The 17,174-nt window shown below is 36.2% G+C and overlaps 2 protein-coding genes across 4 annotated transcripts in view; one reads left to right on the top strand and one right to left on the bottom strand.

Annotated features, from left to right (window-relative positions):
- Nucleotides 1–6,569, bottom strand: part of LOC128246824 (ketimine reductase mu-crystallin-like) — a 37,299-nt gene extending 30,730 nt beyond the window's left edge. Inside the window, exon 1 of the mRNA XM_052965322.1 lies at nt 6,502–6,569. The gene's annotated coding sequence lies outside the window, so the exon portion shown is untranslated. The remainder of the gene's footprint in view (nt 1–6,501) is intronic.
- Nucleotides 1–17,174, top strand: part of LOC128246806 (long-chain-fatty-acid--CoA ligase 1-like) — a 56,059-nt gene that overhangs the window by 9,596 nt on the left and 29,289 nt on the right. For 2 of the 3 annotated variants that reach the window (XM_052965261.1, XM_052965269.1), the window contains exons 2-4: nt 5,028–5,170; nt 10,100–10,214; nt 11,947–12,014. In XM_052965261.1, coding sequence (XP_052821221.1) covers nt 5,039–5,170; nt 10,100–10,214; nt 11,947–12,014 — 315 coding nt within the window. In that variant the 5' untranslated portion in view covers nt 5,028–5,038. Of the gene's footprint in view, nt 1–5,027; nt 5,171–6,825; nt 7,606–10,099; nt 10,215–11,946; nt 12,015–17,174 lie in introns of those variants that run through there. The other variant, XM_052965277.1, reaches the window with a different exon arrangement.

Raw genomic sequence — 17,174 nt, 5'->3', positions numbered from 1 at the left:
CCCCCCAACCTTCATGGTTTATAATGTCAACACCCAGCTCCATGACCTTCATGGTGTATAATGTTAACACCCAGCCCCCCAACCTTAATGGTGTATAATGTCAACACCCAGCTCCCAAACCTTCATTGTTTATAATGTCAACACCCAGCTCCCTGACCTTCATGGTTTATAATGTCAACACCCAGTTCCCTGACCTTTATGGTGTATAATGTCAACACCCAGCCCCCCAACCTTCATGGTTTATAATGTCAACACCCAGCTCCCTGACGTTCATGGTGTATAATGTCAACACCCTGCCCCCAACCTTTATGGTGTATAATGTCAACACCCAGCTCCCTGACCTTCATGGTGTATAATGTCAACACCCAGTTCCCCAGCCTTCTTGGTGTATAATGTCAACACCCAGCTCCCCAACCTTCATGGTGTATAATGTCAACACCCAGCTCCCTGACCTTCTTGGTGTATAATGTCAACACCCAGTTCCCCAGCCTTCTTGGTGTATAATGTCAACACCCAGCTCCCTGACCTTCCCCAACCTTCAAGGTGTATAATGTCAACACCCAGCCCCCCAACCTTCATGGTGTATAATGTCAACACCCAGCTCCCCAACCTTCATGGTGTATAATGTCAACACCCAGCTCCCCAACCTTCATGGTGTATAATGTCAACACCCATCTCCCTGACCTTCATGGTGTATAATGTCAACACCCAGTTCCCCAGCCTTCTTGGTGTATAATGTCAACACCCAGTTCCCCAGCCTTCTTGGTGTATAATGTCAACACCCAGTTCCCCAACCTTCATGGTATATAATGTCAACACCCAGCTCCCCAACCTTCATGGTGTATAATGTCAACACCCAGCCCCCCAACCTTCATGGTGTATAATGTCAACACCCAGCTCCCCAACCTTCATGGTGTATAATGTCAACACCCAGCTCCCCAACCTTCATGGTGTATAATGTCAACACCCAGCTCCCTGACCTTCCCCAACCTTCAAGGTGTATAATGTCAACACCCAGCCCCCCAACCTTCATGGTGTATAATGTCAACACCCAGCTCCCCAACCTTCATGGTGTATAATGTCAACACCCAGCTCCCCAACCTTCATGGTGTATAATGTCAACACCCATCTCCCTGACCTTCATGGTGTATAATATCAACACCCAGTTCCCTGACCTTCATGGTGTATAATATCAACACCCAGTTCCCCAGCCTTCTTGGTGTATAATGTCAACACCCAGTTCCCCAGCCTTCTTGGTGTATTATGTCAACACCCAGTTCCCCAGCCTTCTTGGTGTATTATGTCAACACCCAGTTCCCCAGCCTTCTTGGTGTATAATGTCAACACCCAGCTCCCTGACCTTCCCCAACCTTCAAGGTGTATAATGTCAACACCCAGCCCCCCAACCTTCATGGTGTATAATGTCAACACCCAGCTCCCCAACCTTCATGGTGTATAATGTCAACACCCAGCTCCCCAACCTTCATGGTGTATAATGTCAACACCCATCTCCCTGACCTTCATGGTGTATAATATCAACACCCAGTTCCCTGACCTTCATGGTGTATAATATCAACACCCAGTTCCCCAGCCTTCTTGGTGTATAATGTCAACACCCAGTTCCCCAGCCTTCTTGGTGTATTATGTCAACACCCAGTTCCCCAGCCTTCTTGGTGTATTATGTCAACACCCAGTTCCCCAGCCTTCATGGTGTATAATGTCAACACCCAGCTCCCTGACCTTCCCCAACCTTCAAGGTGTATAATGTCAACACCCAGCCCCCCAACCTTCATGGTGTATAATGTCAACACCCAGCTCCCTGACCTTCATGGTGTATAATGTCAACACCCAGCTCCCCAACCTTCATGGTGTATAATGTCAACACCCAGCTTCCTGACCTTCTTGGTGTATAATGTCAACACCCAGTTCCCTGACCTTCATGGTGTATAATATCAACACCCAGTTCCCCAGCCTTCTTGGTGTATAATGTCAACACCCAGTTCCCCAGCCTTCTTGGTGTATTATGTCAACACCCAGTTCCCCAGCCTTCTTGGTGTATTATGTCAACACCCAGTTCCCCAGCCTTCATGGTATATAATGTCAACACTTTATTAATGCAAACTCCTATAGATATATTATCATGCTTTGCTCTAAACAAGTAATGCAACTATTTACTACACTGAATTCATATTAGCAAAGGCATACAGAACTTGGCTTTCAATGCAATACTTGAATAATGTTCATTTAATTCTAAATATAAACCAGAAGTTTTGTTTGCCCCATGCTTGCTGTCAACACCTGAGTGTGTTTGTTATCATTTTAGCTAAATATATAAGGGACTAGACACCAGATGGTCCAAAAGTCGCCAGATACAGTATTTCCTCAAAACAAGGCGATAATACATAATTTTACATGATTACAAGAATAAATGCAACAATCATGTTTCTTTATCTTCTGAATATAAACTTGTTTTTACAAGTCAAGAGGTAATATTCCTTCTGTTTCTCAATCAAAAACAGTTGAACACTGACATTTGACAAGTCTCTTAACCATGACATAATTTATGCGTATTTTCTGTATGCGTAAAATAGTAACAAATACCATGTTTTTGTTTACATTGTTTCTATCATTGCTTTTGACTGGAAATTAAAGGAATTAGAAATTCTACCGCTTTTGAACCCAAACTACCGCTTTTGAGGCCTAAATCTACCTCTCTGTCATTGCCAAAGTTTCACATGATAAATATACCGACACTATTTTTAAACTTACTGGGATTTGCATAAATTGGGAAAATGTGCAAAAACTTCGAAAGATGCATATGTTGTAAGCAATAAGATACATCAGTATGTAAGCTGTTAATTGCGTTGTACACAATGATGTAAATTTTATGTTTTTGCCAATATTCTTTTTTTCTTGCAGTTGTATCATCTGGTGTCTAGTCCCTTTAATATTTATTAAAAACAGATTTGGTCACACGCGTTCCTCATCTTCAACTAATCTTCTTTTCTGCTGCTAACTATTTAGTACAGTGTTATCTTAGTTATATTTCCACTTAGTTTGCATGTACATATCCAATGCAACCGACATAGCTGATTATACTTGTCAGATAGTGGTGAAAAATGCATATACAGAATTAAAAATGAAAAGTACATAGAAATACACATTGCAAACAAGTGGCACCATGTATTGGCAAAGAATTTCAGGTGCTGGAAAAAATACTTTGTTCAGCATTGAAGCCTGAAAGTATACATGTTGTATTCAGACATGGCAACAGCTAAATAATGCTGTAACAGAGAGCCCTGAGGATTGTAACATGCATTGAACCAATAAATAAAATTAACTTCAAACAATGACAAGATTGGTCCTATTTTTATTGATCTTAATAACTATAGTACATCCTAGCATGGATATAAAGTTCTATATATTTTTAAACTGATAGAAATTTTGCAAAATGCAGTGACAGACGAATTTAAGTGCAATTCATGCGTAAATATTATTATCTTGTAAAATACCAAACATTAAAAACCTACTAATGGTATGTTGTTTCGGTAATAGAGGGTAAATCTACTAAAGATGGACATTATGAATCACCGCAAGCTTGTTCTGCGAGGCATATGTCACATGGTTATGGACCTGAGGTACTGCTTTCATTAAATTTGCAACATTTCAGGGAAACACTCAAAAGCGTTTTTCATACCATATAAACTTTTCATGAAATATCCTTATGGTCCATGTGATAAAATAATCACTCATACAAAGATATAAACAGCACAAATTTTGTCGTTGTCTGTCAGTCCTAGATTCTAGTGCAAAAAAATTAAAATGGTTTGGTTAGGGTTACATCCTTTTCAAAAACAGGTAGGCTTTTTTTTTTAAATAGGCTTTATGTTTAAAGAACGTTATTGTCATCATTGGCGAATGGTATTTAAGTTATCGTTTAAATAAAGCTTTAAAGGTTTAAACTTAATATTAAAACACACACTTATATTTAATATATTTTTAATTATTGATTTTTTACCAACTAGCTGACTTTAAAAATGGTGTGCGCCTATTTTGTAGGCAGAGTCAAGTAACCCAAATCAAGTGGTTTTTTTTAGGCCTATGGTATTATCTCTGATTTTTATTTTATTAATACTGTATATCAACAAGCCATGGATTTCTGTTCTGATAGACATGATGATGACATGATATTAAAGATGGTCAGTTATCAGGGTATGTCCACTTAGTGGACTCTGTTTTTGCACTCTTACATCACTTCTACATTTTGTTAGATAATCGTGCGAGTCCATCTTGTGATCAAATAGTTGTTGACCTTGACCTTGGTACCAGTATGATCACAGTTTACAGAGGGTCCTAGTATCACCAAGGTCATGTGATGCACTGCAAGGACAACCCATATTTGAATGCTTTCTTGCCACAAAGAATACTTGGATTATTTTGTTAGAGATCATTTTTAGTTAGTTAAAACTATGAAGCGTATAGGTAATTAATATTTGACAATAGTAAATATTCATCATTTGTTAAATCTTGCCAATTAAAACATACTGGACTTGAACTAATAAATATACTAATATGAGAGCTTGAAATCGAATTGTTCATTTACTGAATTCAAATAAAGTACATGTACCACTGTGTGATGGAATATTCAATAATATAGACAGATAGATAGATAGTTTATATTATTGAGTTTATGCATATAATATTACATAATTAAATTTCTGGTTCATTCATTTTTGTCTCTTCCTAGCTGTCTAGTTAGTGTAAATTATCATTTAATTTGAAGTTGAACAGAAAGTTCAATTCAGGATGAAATATGAAAAAAAATCAACTGGGTGTAAATTGCAAGATTTCAAATAAAATTAGTGGGATGGAAAGAGTAACTTTAAATGAGCCCTGAAGTGCTGTTGGGTGTATACAACACCCTGAAATGTGTATGTGCATCAGTGTCTGCGGCATGGTATCAAGTTTAAAATAAAACAAAAAAAAACATTCTCGATTGTGTCTTAATGTGTTTCATGTGATTGCAGGTTCCCGTCTAATGGATGACACTGTATTGAAGGTGCTGGGAACCGGGACGGTAGTTGCCACGGCAGCTGCCTACTGGCTCACACGTAGTCCACCAAACTTCAACCCGGCGGTTGACTTCACTGAACAGACATACAATGCCTTGGTAAGTTAAGCTGAACATTATGTAACTATTTAAGGGAGATCATTTGTCAAATGGTATCTCCACTGTTATTTGCCTTAAACACAAATTACTGTGAAACCATAAATATTCGTGGGACATTAATTTTTCTCGTGGATTTCGTGGGTCAGCTTATCCACAAATTCAAGATCCTAACGAAAATTTGACCTTCAATTCTGAAATCATACTGGCTATGTAAAAGGGTATATACATGTATTCACATGAAAATACATGGTCGTGGTATATAACTTTAAAGTACTGAAATCATAGTTTATTTTACTATTCATATGTTTTATATAATATATTATTAACCTCAATGAAAATAAATTAAAGACAATTATTAGTACTTGCATTGAGTTTTTTGTATGACATTGCCAGTCATTGCAGAACATTAAAACCAGCTGATTATCAACCTCCTGTGCAGCACATGTAAAACATGCTGATTATTTACCTCTTGTGTTTGAGGGTCGCCACTTGATTTTGTTTCTTTGATCAAATATTTAATTGATTATTTAATAAAACGCTCTTCCTGTGTTTTCACACTTTGCAAAAATTCTCAATTGAAATTCAATGACTTCACTATTTTATATCCATAGATAACACCAACAAAGTACTTTCATATTTGATATTGTTGAAAATATTGCACCAAAGTGCCTTTGGTTTTGAGCATTTTGGTTGTGAAATCCCCAACTTTGTTATGCACAGTTTTGTGGAAGTGAACAATGGTTTTCTAGATTTCATGTCATTTTCTTATTTCACATAATACAGTGTTAGGCTAGATGTAGTGCATCTTTATGTATGACCCTTGAATTACCGATCAAGCGATAATTTACATATTGTCCCATTTTAGTGTCATAATCTGCATGACGTATATAATACATAACGCAAGGTTGGCGCATGGTGAATTTGCTGATGATTAAGGGTCACATGTTTAAAAAAAAATTCAAAAACTGAAAATCCACGAATTGATGTACCCACGAAAATGCCCTTTTTTAAAAAACCACAGTACTTAATAGTTAAATACAAGGCCACCTGTCACAAACCTTCAGTTTGGTAAATGCTTCTTAATTCCACCCAAGAGTGATAGAAACATACATAAAACACCTATTCAAAATTGACAATGAACACAAATGATAGATTCATTATTAACCAACAGTACAACTGAATTTGAACGAAATACATGTGCCACTGTATTAGTAGGGAAGATAATGCATATGGCAGTTTTATAAACTATTGTGGGAAATATAAAGAAGGTAACTACCTCTAGGACAAAGATACATGCTATTTTTAAATTTTAGTTAATGAGTATTACCTACCAGTAAATGATTAAGTTTAAACATTGGTGTAAAATCTTTCAGTTAAATTCCCTCCAGGCAATGCAGTACATGTACTTCTTTAATGCCACATCAAAGCATAGGCATTCATTCTGGAAATCCCAGAGCTATATATTTAGAAGCAGCATCATTCTCAGAATAGAAATGAATGTAAACATGGGCCGATAGAACCAATAATATGTCATAATGGCCTGATTCTGATGAAATACTATGGTATGTTTACTGTTGTTTACCATTGATGATTCATCTGTATATAGTGGTGTGACGGTCATAGAAGTACTAGTTATTAAGCATTCTTCATTTCAAGGAAGGTTAAGCTGAAAAGAAGATGTAAAATGTTTATTATTGGGACTTCAGCTATTAGAAATATAAAAGTCAGCAAAGTTAACATTGCAAGTGTCCATAAGTTATTTAATCAAAGTTATAAATCTGTCGCTGTGAAGAGAAGTGGTTTTAAAAATACTTTATTGTGCACAAACTCTTGACGGTCAAGATTTGCGTATTTAAATAAGTCAGAGCTGAAGGTTACATGCCATTCTGACTAGCGGAATTAGTTTTACCAGTGTTATTAGTGAAAGTAGTTTAAATGAGTTAAGGTCGCAAGCATTGATTTCATATGCTGCTTGTATGGTTAACAAACACCAAGACAATAAGGATGATTTACCTGAGTGATTTAAAATAACAAGGCCAGAGAGATATGCTTCACTGACTTCACGAGTTTTGTATCAGTGTAACTGGTTTTGGGGCTTATTGAGGCTATAGTTCATGTAGGAGTACTAGTGACTATACACAGGTATTCAGTAGGGAATTAGATGGAGAGAAGTACATACCCTCATGTACATTAACTGTGAACTAGTGTCAAACTGGTAGTGAGCTTCACTGTGTGTGTGTGGATTTAAATTTCTAGAGTTACATTTAAAATTAGTGCAAATGTCTAGTTTGACAAAGTGAATTTAAAAAAGATATTGCAGAAAGTGAATCTTTAATTCTTATAAAGGCAGTTATAGTGACTATAAAACTATGGGAGGATCTGCTAGTGCATTCACGGACCAGGAAGCCTTGAGACATCAAAGCACCAACATTCAGGTGGGACACAGTCATGTGCCGAGGGGATGACACTTGTTGTATACATTAAATTTTACTATATTGTAGTACAAGTGCATTTTCAAATTTAGTCTGATATAATTGTTTGATTTAATTGCATCATGATAAGGCTGTAAATTGTCAGGAATACATTATTTACTTATCATTGTAATAATAGTGGAACTTAAGGCTGATTATTGATTTTCACAAACATGAACATAAGATGAGTTAATCTACAGGGACAATTCTATCGTCTTCTATCGTCAATATTGGGCTCATAATATATGTAACCTGGAGTTCACATAACTGGGTTTTCCCATGGAGGTACAAATAAAACAGTGAAATTCAAGCTATTGAATTTAATGTAACAGATTAATGATTCTGTTGTTTCCAAAGTAACGTGTCTATTAAAGTAAACCTTGGAGGAAAAGTGCGCCTGGTGTGGGGCTTGAACCCTAGCTGGAACACTAGCATGGAGCTCTAACCAACTAAACTATCCGGGCGGCTGGTTCTAGCCCACACACACCACAATCCTCCCCCAATTAGCCTTTTAAGCCATCCGAAGCACTCTCGTCGTTGGCCGCTGCCACCAGTAAAATAAACCTTGGAGGAAAAGTGTGCGCCTGGTGTGGGACTCGAACCCAGACTGCCGGAACACTAGCATGGAACTCTAAACAACTGAGCTAGTCAAGTGGCTGGTTCTAGCCCACACACTCACCACAGTATATAAAAGGATTCAATTTTGTTTGTACCGGGAAAATCAGAATATTTATAATTCCGGGCTTCAACTATTGACAGGACTGTACAATGCCATATTCGTCAGTCTTTATTGTCTTCATTGTTTTTTTGGCTGCTTCATATTTGATTTTTGTACATTTTGAATATTTTGAAGTTGGTCATAAAATGATATTCAATTCATCGACATGTATGCCTAAAATATAGATTAGTGGCAGTTAAGTCCTTTCCTTGTTTTGTAACTGCAAAGTCAGTTTGGTGTGACAATGCATTTGTTCACATTTGAATGAAGTATAGCCATAGCTTACTTAAAACTGACAAGACTGTTTAAAATAGCATAGGGATTGCATGTGTTGAATCTATGACCAGTATCATCTTGGAAGTTCTTACAAGTTGTGACCATGTAATAATTCTTAGTATTAAATATGGTTCTATAAGTTGATTTCATGTTTCAAGGGTTATTTAAAAAAAAGAAAGGCATTTACATTCTTGCATGATCATATGGTTCAACCACCCAAAAGCATACTGTATTATAAGTTTAGAGTGTTTTATTGAAGGGTGCTGCACCCTGTCCTTTTTTAGGCAGCATCCTTCAGCCCTCATGGAGACCATATTATGGCCCCCCCCTTCTACCTGCATAGAGTTAAATGCTTAAGACTGTCAAACATTTCATTTGTTTCCAGTAAAACTTATAAAATATGATTATAAATGCATACAATCTTTACATATTTGGTAGTTGAAACCTGATTAACTATTACTTCAATTAAACACAATCCCTCACATTTTCTGTCAGATGATGTTCGAAAAGTTCTTCTCAGCCCATGCAATATGCCTTTTTCTCCCCTTGTCTGAAATACCCTTCTTTTGTAAAACCTGATTAAAACTGTATGACAGTGAATAAAACCGTACTTAAGTCAATAAGAAATAGCTTTGACTTTGCCAAGATGTATATGTGCTCATGCATGTACAGTAATGGACCATCCTCTCACATCGATCAAGGGAAAATTTTATGGTTGTTATATTAAGTGATAAAATGTTTATATATTTGGTGATAAATACCTCCTGTCTGTTGGACTGGTGTACCATGACCGTTCAATTATTAATGAAATTAAAGCAATAGGATCTTTAAAGATTCTCACAGCTGCACAAATATATAATTTCTGTTTATAATTTTATATACTTACTATTTTGCAGGAAAAAGAGCAATAATATAAGACTATTTTTATTCTGTGACAATTTTCTGTCACTCACACTGAAATAGGACAGAAAGGAATGAAATTGTAAACCTCTGAAAATCTATTCATAGTAATGACCATTTAACATTAAGGTCTTCAGGTAACTGATCATAGCCGTAAAAATAATGACCTTTTACAATCCATAAATTGAAATTGGAGACTTTCATCTTTGCTATAAACACCTGATCTTGTAAGTGTTCCCTGGCAAAAAATCATAAAAATAACATGTCATATAACATAATTATGTAGTTGGTATTTTTAAATTTGTTTTTAAAGCGTTTTGATATCTATTCCTTTATTGCAGTAGAGCTTAGGACAATTAACCGTGAAAAAAAAAAAGATTTAGGACAAAAGTGCCACAGAGTGAATTGAGAAAGGTGGGGTGGAAATAAAGCAGGCGCTATGAATAGTTTGCTGTTATTTTTTAACATCAGACTCAAGAGTCACGCAAGCCTAATGAATTAAACTTCTCATGACAAGTTTCTAAGTGAATTGTTGCCAGCTCTACATAATGTTTTTGTTAACAGGGTCCAGAGAAAGCAAAAATCAGCAAGCAGGCAGAAAAAGGGGTGACTGTGGCTTATGATGAAGAAGATGTGCGCACGCTTCATGATGCCTTCAAGAAGGGCGCAAGAATCTCCAGTACGTATAACTACCACATAGTAAAGAACTTAATGATGTACGGTCTGTTTTAATGTAATATTCAATTGATGAATACATTCAGACTTATGATAGGTTGTTCTGGGTTTTAAAATATATTTGTGACATTTCTGAATGACTTTGATTGAGTTTCAACCTTATGTACGGACTGCATATCAAGTATGTGTCGTGAATAATTATGATAGGGAATGGCTAGTATCCTGGATTGTGGTTGCTTACCAAATGCCTGAGGCAAGACATGGTTTATTGAAGTCAAATATCATTTTGTAACTCATGCAATAAAAGATGGTTTGTAAAACAACAAGAACAAACTAAGGCCATTCTTAGTTCTTCAAACAAGTAAAAATGCTATCCAATTACTACACATACTTTGATTCCTTAATAAAAATATAGAAAGAATTATCTGGAATACAAATGGATGTTATAAGAAAAAAACGATCAATGAATTTTGAGACATACATTTATACATATTGGCACCTCAACTTCCATTCCATGAACGGCCTTTGGCAATTGCGAATATTTTCCAGTAACGCATCATCTTCGGATATGTTCATACTGCAAAAAATTGCATATTAATATGAATTGAAAATTGCTCATCTCGTTTGTATTATGTCAGCAAGCCACAAAAAACTTTTATCAACATGTTGAAAAGATTTAATTTATGATTTGTTATATTTATTGTTGTCATCAGCGTATCAATTTTACTTTAAAAAGTGATTTAAAGTATCAACTATGAAGATTGATTTTTTCCAGTGTTATTATAATGTCAACTGTTTGGATATGGTGGGGTCATTCTGTTTACAGAATTGGTGAGAAAGAATTTCTGTAAGGTTTTCATAAATGAAATTCAGTATTGATTTAACAATTCTAGAAAGAAATAATGGACTATTGGTGTAAATATAAGTAATAATTAGTGCGATTGGCACTTCAACCAGCCCAACTGCATTCATACTCGGATGATGACATCAAATACACAATTAATTTCTGAATTAATCATCAATCACTTTAAAATATTTGATATTTAGCCAACAGCCAATGACCAATGCATGAATTGGCTATTTTAACAAATTATATGGTAGCATAATATGGTTTATTTTTAGGTTGGCCAATGCTCAATGCATGTTTATATGAACAGTTCAAATTCCATCAAAAGCATGATTATGATGAAGAGAGAACATTCAAAGACAGGAAACAACTGTTGTATTGCTCATACATAATATACACAAAAGCAGAAAGATGTAAACTTTCTTTTCAACTGTTACAGACATGGACCACATTCTTGTCTGTATAATGATACAATAGGTTATCAATGGAGAGGCTATGATAAGAGGCTATTCTTTCAAGGTTATTCATTCTTAGTAGTTAAGTGTTTTGTGTTGGGTCATGAAAATGCCATGTTCCTATTTTTCATGAGAGCTGATAACTTGTCAAAAGGGGAATTGAGTCTATGGTCTATGGTTGGTAGCTAGAGTCTATTCCAGTGTATAAACCAGTACTGATGTTCTTGAATTCAGATGTTCGAAGGTTGGACTCCATGACCCTCTTGGATGTGAGGCAAACAGTTTTACCACCTACCAACCTCTCTCTCTTTTTGACTGTACAGAAGCCTTTTTTTAGTCTTTAGGATACTTGTAAGTTAACAATAGCCAAGCTCTTGTTGGTCACTTAAAAGTAGGGTTAGTTATTATAGCGTACCTGTATTATTCTATTTCAGACAATGGCCCGTGCTTGGGATGGAAGCCCTCCCCAACAGAGCCCTACAACTGGATCTCATATAACGATGTGAGTTAAAATAGTACACATGTGGGCTTATTGGGCAGTGTATGAAAGAATGATAATATACAAAGCTGTTATGATAGTTCTCCAAGGGTTGATGGTAAAATGTAACAATCTAGTAAGCTGTAGAATTAATTTAGATCTGAAGAAAGTGTGAAGGCGTGTAGTTGTAATATAGACATTATTACATGATGTGAAGAAAAAGCACAGTATAGTTACTGTACAGAACAAAAGTATTGTGCATATTTAGGCCTTTTTTTTTAATTATATGTTTTACGAACGGCCAGAGAGGTAAAAGTGTCAGAGGAGGAGGAAATAAAAATAAAAATAAAATTACATTTCTGGAATTTTATTTTTTGGTCGGGGAAAAAAACACACAGAAAAGCAAAAGCTATGATGTATCCTTTATGATTTTCTATTTGAACGTCAAGTCAATATATATGTAAGTGTGTGCACATTTGTTTTTGTTTTATCTGACAAGTTCACTTCATATTTTCATTAATCACTCTTTAAACTTTGTAAATGCATGTTATAATAGACAAGTGAAATAAAAAAAAAATCAATTATTTTCGGTAAATTTATTTGCCATTAAGAATTTAAGGAATCGGCCATCACTCCACTGCGTTGTCTTGGCTGCAAATTGTCCGATACCAATTCACCAACCATGTCATTGTTACAGTTAGCAAAAGAGCTTTTTATCTGTTTGTTTCCTTCTATACAGCGAATATTTATCCGCCAGGAACTAATGGGGGCAGCCATTTTTTCAATGACGATGCAAATCCAGGTGAGCTAAAACCCGGTACCAGGTATCGATATCGAGAAAAGCCATTATCACAGTTTATGATACCGGATTGTGTTGATACCGTGTTATTTAAAGTATGCATTGGTTGTCAATAAGCAATAAATAACGGACCGTGGATACTTGGATTTATCATCTGATAATAACCCCGATATCAACATAATCCGGTATCGGAAAGTGATACCGGATACTGGGGGATACCAGGTACCGGATACCGGGTTTTTAGCACCAGCCTTCAAATCCAATGAATGTTTTTCATTGGCTCAAACTTTTTCAGAGATGTTTACACCAATAATTTTACAGCTATGCGATGTCCTTTGCTTTTAATGATTTGCCGCGATGAAGTTTAATTTGGGGAAATAAAAAAAAACAACGAAATCACAATTTTATTTTTATTTCAAAAATGAGTTTTTTGGAGCAGCGGTGTTTGCAAAACATAGAATTAAAAAAAGAAGGCCTTAGTACATTTGAGGGTTAAGAGATTTTATTTTTATTATCAAGCATGTGATCACAATCTTATCTCGGCCTTAATGTCATGAAAACTCAAGGCAATGAAAAATTATAGCAATCTTGTACAAGCTCTTGTAGAAGCAAACTACTTCTTAACATTTATAGACATGAAGGGTCCCATATATCTATTTAAATCAATACACGGTATCTTTCAAATACCGGTGTGAATATCATGTTTGTTTACTTAAACAAACATTATGAGAGCTGTCATGTTTTATTCCCTTTGCCGAGAGGGTGGGGGGAATTTGATTTTAACAGGTTTTTAGCTCTACTGGCCAAAGGCCAGAAGAGCTTATGCGATGGTAATGTGTACGTAGTATGTGCGTCCGTGCGTTCGTGCGTCTGTAAACAATTTGTTGTGAACACGATACAGTCTTCAGTTTTGATTGTATCTTGATGAAACTTGTACAGTATCTAGATATCCATTAGAGCTCGCTTCCTTTCGAAAACCATTTTTAGCCAGGTCTGCATGAGCGAATTCTATTTTTAGCCAAGTTTACATGTACAAGTAAATTCAAGTCTAGAGTTAAGGTATACAATTTGCAAGTCTAGGATTTTGAGAGACAATTTGCTTTTTGCTTCTGCAGTTGATTTTGTGAATTACTCTGCCTTGTTCTTGTTGAAAGCCCAAAGGCCATTTTTTAGCTTTAAGTTCTGTAGTTTGTGCATTCATCTTAACAAAATTGGTTGTGAATGTTTAAGTTATGCACCTGGTGTCATTACTGGCCACACCCAGGGTTCACAGGTTTGGTAAACATAAATCTGGAAAGGTTTGAAAATCTTTTTGTGTGTTCGTGCATCCATCTCAGCACAATTGATTGGGAATGTTTGTTCAAATTGATCAATGTTGTCCTAGGATGCCCTTGACTTTGACCTTTTGACCAACTTTTTTTAACTTTTAAAACTACAGAAATTTTTACTATGAGTACAGTTTTGAAAGCATTTTTAGCTCCAATGGCCGAAGGCCATGGAGCTTATGTCATCACAGATTGTCCGTCGTGAGTTCGTGCGTGCGTGCGTGCGTGCGTAAACTTTTACTTTAAACGACATCTCCTCTGAAACTGATATGCGGATTTTGACAAAACTTCACAGGAATGTTCCTTTGGTGGTCCTTTACCAAAATTGCTCAAATGGTTCCGGTCCATTGCACAATATGGCCGCCAGAGCTAAAAATAGCAAAATCTTTAAACGACATCTCCTCTGAAACGGTTCGGCAGATTTTGATGAAACTTGACAGTAATGTTCCTTGGGTGGTCCTTTATTAAAATTGCTCAAATGGTTCTGGTCCATTGCACAATATGGCCGCCACAGCTAAAAATAGCAAAATCTTTAAACGACATCTCCTCTGAAACGGATAGGCAGATTTTGATGAAACTTGACAGAATTGTTCCTTGGGTGGTCCTTAACCAAAATTGCTCAAATGGTTCCGGTCCGCTGCACAACATGGCTGCCAGGGCAAAAAAATAGAAAAACCTTTAAAGAACATCTTCTCAGAAACCGATGATCAGATTTTGATGAAACTTAACAGAAATGTTCCTTGGATGGTCCTTTATCAAATTTGCTTCAATGGTTTCGGTCCACTGCACAAGATGGCCCCCAGAGGTAAAATAGAAAAACCTTTAAACGACTTCTCCTCAGAAACCGATGATCGCATTGCAATGAAACTTGACAGAAATGTTACTTGGGTAGTCCTTAACCAAAATAGCCCAAACAGTTCTGGTCTGCTGCACAACATGGGCACCAGAGCTAAGAATAGAAAAAAACGTTAAACTACATCTTCTCAGAAACCGATTATCAGATTTTGATGAAACTTTACATAAATGTTCATCGGGATGCCCTTTAACCAAAATTGCCCAAATGGTTCCGGTCCGCTGCACAACATGGCAGCCAGAGCTAAAAATAGGAAAAACCTTTACACCACTTCTCCTCAGAAACCGATGATCAGATTTTGATGAAACTTGACAGAAATGTTCCTTGGGTGGTCATTAACCAAAATTTGTTAAATGGTTCCAGTCCACTGCACACCATGTCTGCCAGAGCTAAAAAATAAAAAAACTTTATACGACTTGTCGTCGAAACCGATGACCTTTTTTCGATAAAACTTGACAGAAATGTTTGTTTGGTGCTCCTTTACTCAAATTGCCCAAATCATTTCGATCCACTGCACAACATGGCAGCCAGAGCTATTAAAGTAAAAAATTTTTTTAAATAACTTCTCCTCAAAAATTGATGATTGTATTTCTATGAAACTTGACGAAAATGTTCGTTAGGTGGTCTTTGCTTGAACCTTTTGGCCAGTGGAGCACAGGCACTGATGTGCCTCTTGTTTTTTTGTCAGATGACTTTTACTTGGCACATATTAAAATAGTTCATACAATGCTTTCTGGGCTCAGATGTTGAACGTGCTACGTTTTCAGGTAACCCAAACACAAAACATAAACTATATGTCTGTTGCCTTTTACCCATACATACATGCTGTAGATTGATATGACCACAAAAGCCATGCCAGTAGAGCATAGGCCCTTTTGGGCCTCTTGTTTACAGAAAAAATTGTAATTAACAAATAAAACCTTTGTATTATCATGATACTGTGAGACCAATATGCTATCATGATACTGTGAGACCAATATGCTATCATGATACTGTGGGACCAATATGCTATCATGATACTGTGGGACCAATATGCTATCATGATACTGTGGGACCAATATGCTATCATGATACTGTGGGACCAATATGCTATCATGATACTGTGGGACCAATAGGCTATCATGATACTGTGAGACCAATATGCTATCATGATACTGTGGGACCAATATGCTATCATGATACTGTGAGACCAATATACTATCATGATACTGTGGGACCAATATGCTGTCATGATACTGTGAGACCAATATGCTATCATGATACTGTGAGACCAATATGCTATCATTATACTGTGGGACCAATATGCTATCATGATACTGTGGGACCAATAGGCTATCATGATACTGTGAGACCAATATGCTATCATGATACTGTGAGACCAATATGCTATCATGATACTGTGAGACCAATATAATATCATGATACTGTGAGACCAATATACTATCATGATACTGTGAGACCAATATACTATCATGATACTGTGAGACCAATATACTATCATGATACTGTGAGACCAATATGCTATCATGATACTGTGAGACCAATATGCTATCATGATACTGTGAGACCAATATACTATCATGATACTGTGGGACCAATATGCTGTCATGATACTGTGAGACCAATATGCTACCATGATACTGTGAGACCAATATGCTATCATGATACTGTGAGACCAATATACTATCATGATACTGTGAGACCAATATGCTATCATGATACTGTGGAACCAATGTGCTATCATGATACTGTGAGACCAATATGCTATCATGATACTGTGAGACCAATATGCTATCATGATACTGTGAGACCAATATGCTATCATGATACTGTGGGACCAATATGCTATCAAAATGAAGTGCTACATTCAATCCCACTTTATTAAAAGCTATCATGCTATATTATTTCAGCTGATACTTTGGAAGTTATCAGCTAACGCTTGCTTGATTTTTTTTAGAATGAAACAAGCATGAATGCGTACAGTTTAAATGTTTTTTTAAAAGTATGACCTATTTTCGTTGGAAAGACACAGAGTTTTTTTAACAGTATGACCTTTTTTTGAAAGTCACAGATCTGGATTATTTTCCTGAAGGCAACATACTATAGCTGAATGAATAAGAGTGGTATTATTTACAGATATTGATATCATACAATAGTAATATTAGCTTCATGATTATGTCTTTATTTTTATCAACACAAACTATTAG

This window comes from Mya arenaria, chromosome 2, assembly GCF_026914265.1.
Source record: "Mya arenaria isolate MELC-2E11 chromosome 2, ASM2691426v1".
Classification (NCBI taxonomy): Eukaryota; Metazoa; Mollusca; class Bivalvia; order Myida; family Myidae; genus Mya; species Mya arenaria.
The sequence above is the reverse complement of the archived record's forward strand: the minus strand, read 5'-3'. Positions and strand labels throughout refer to the sequence as shown.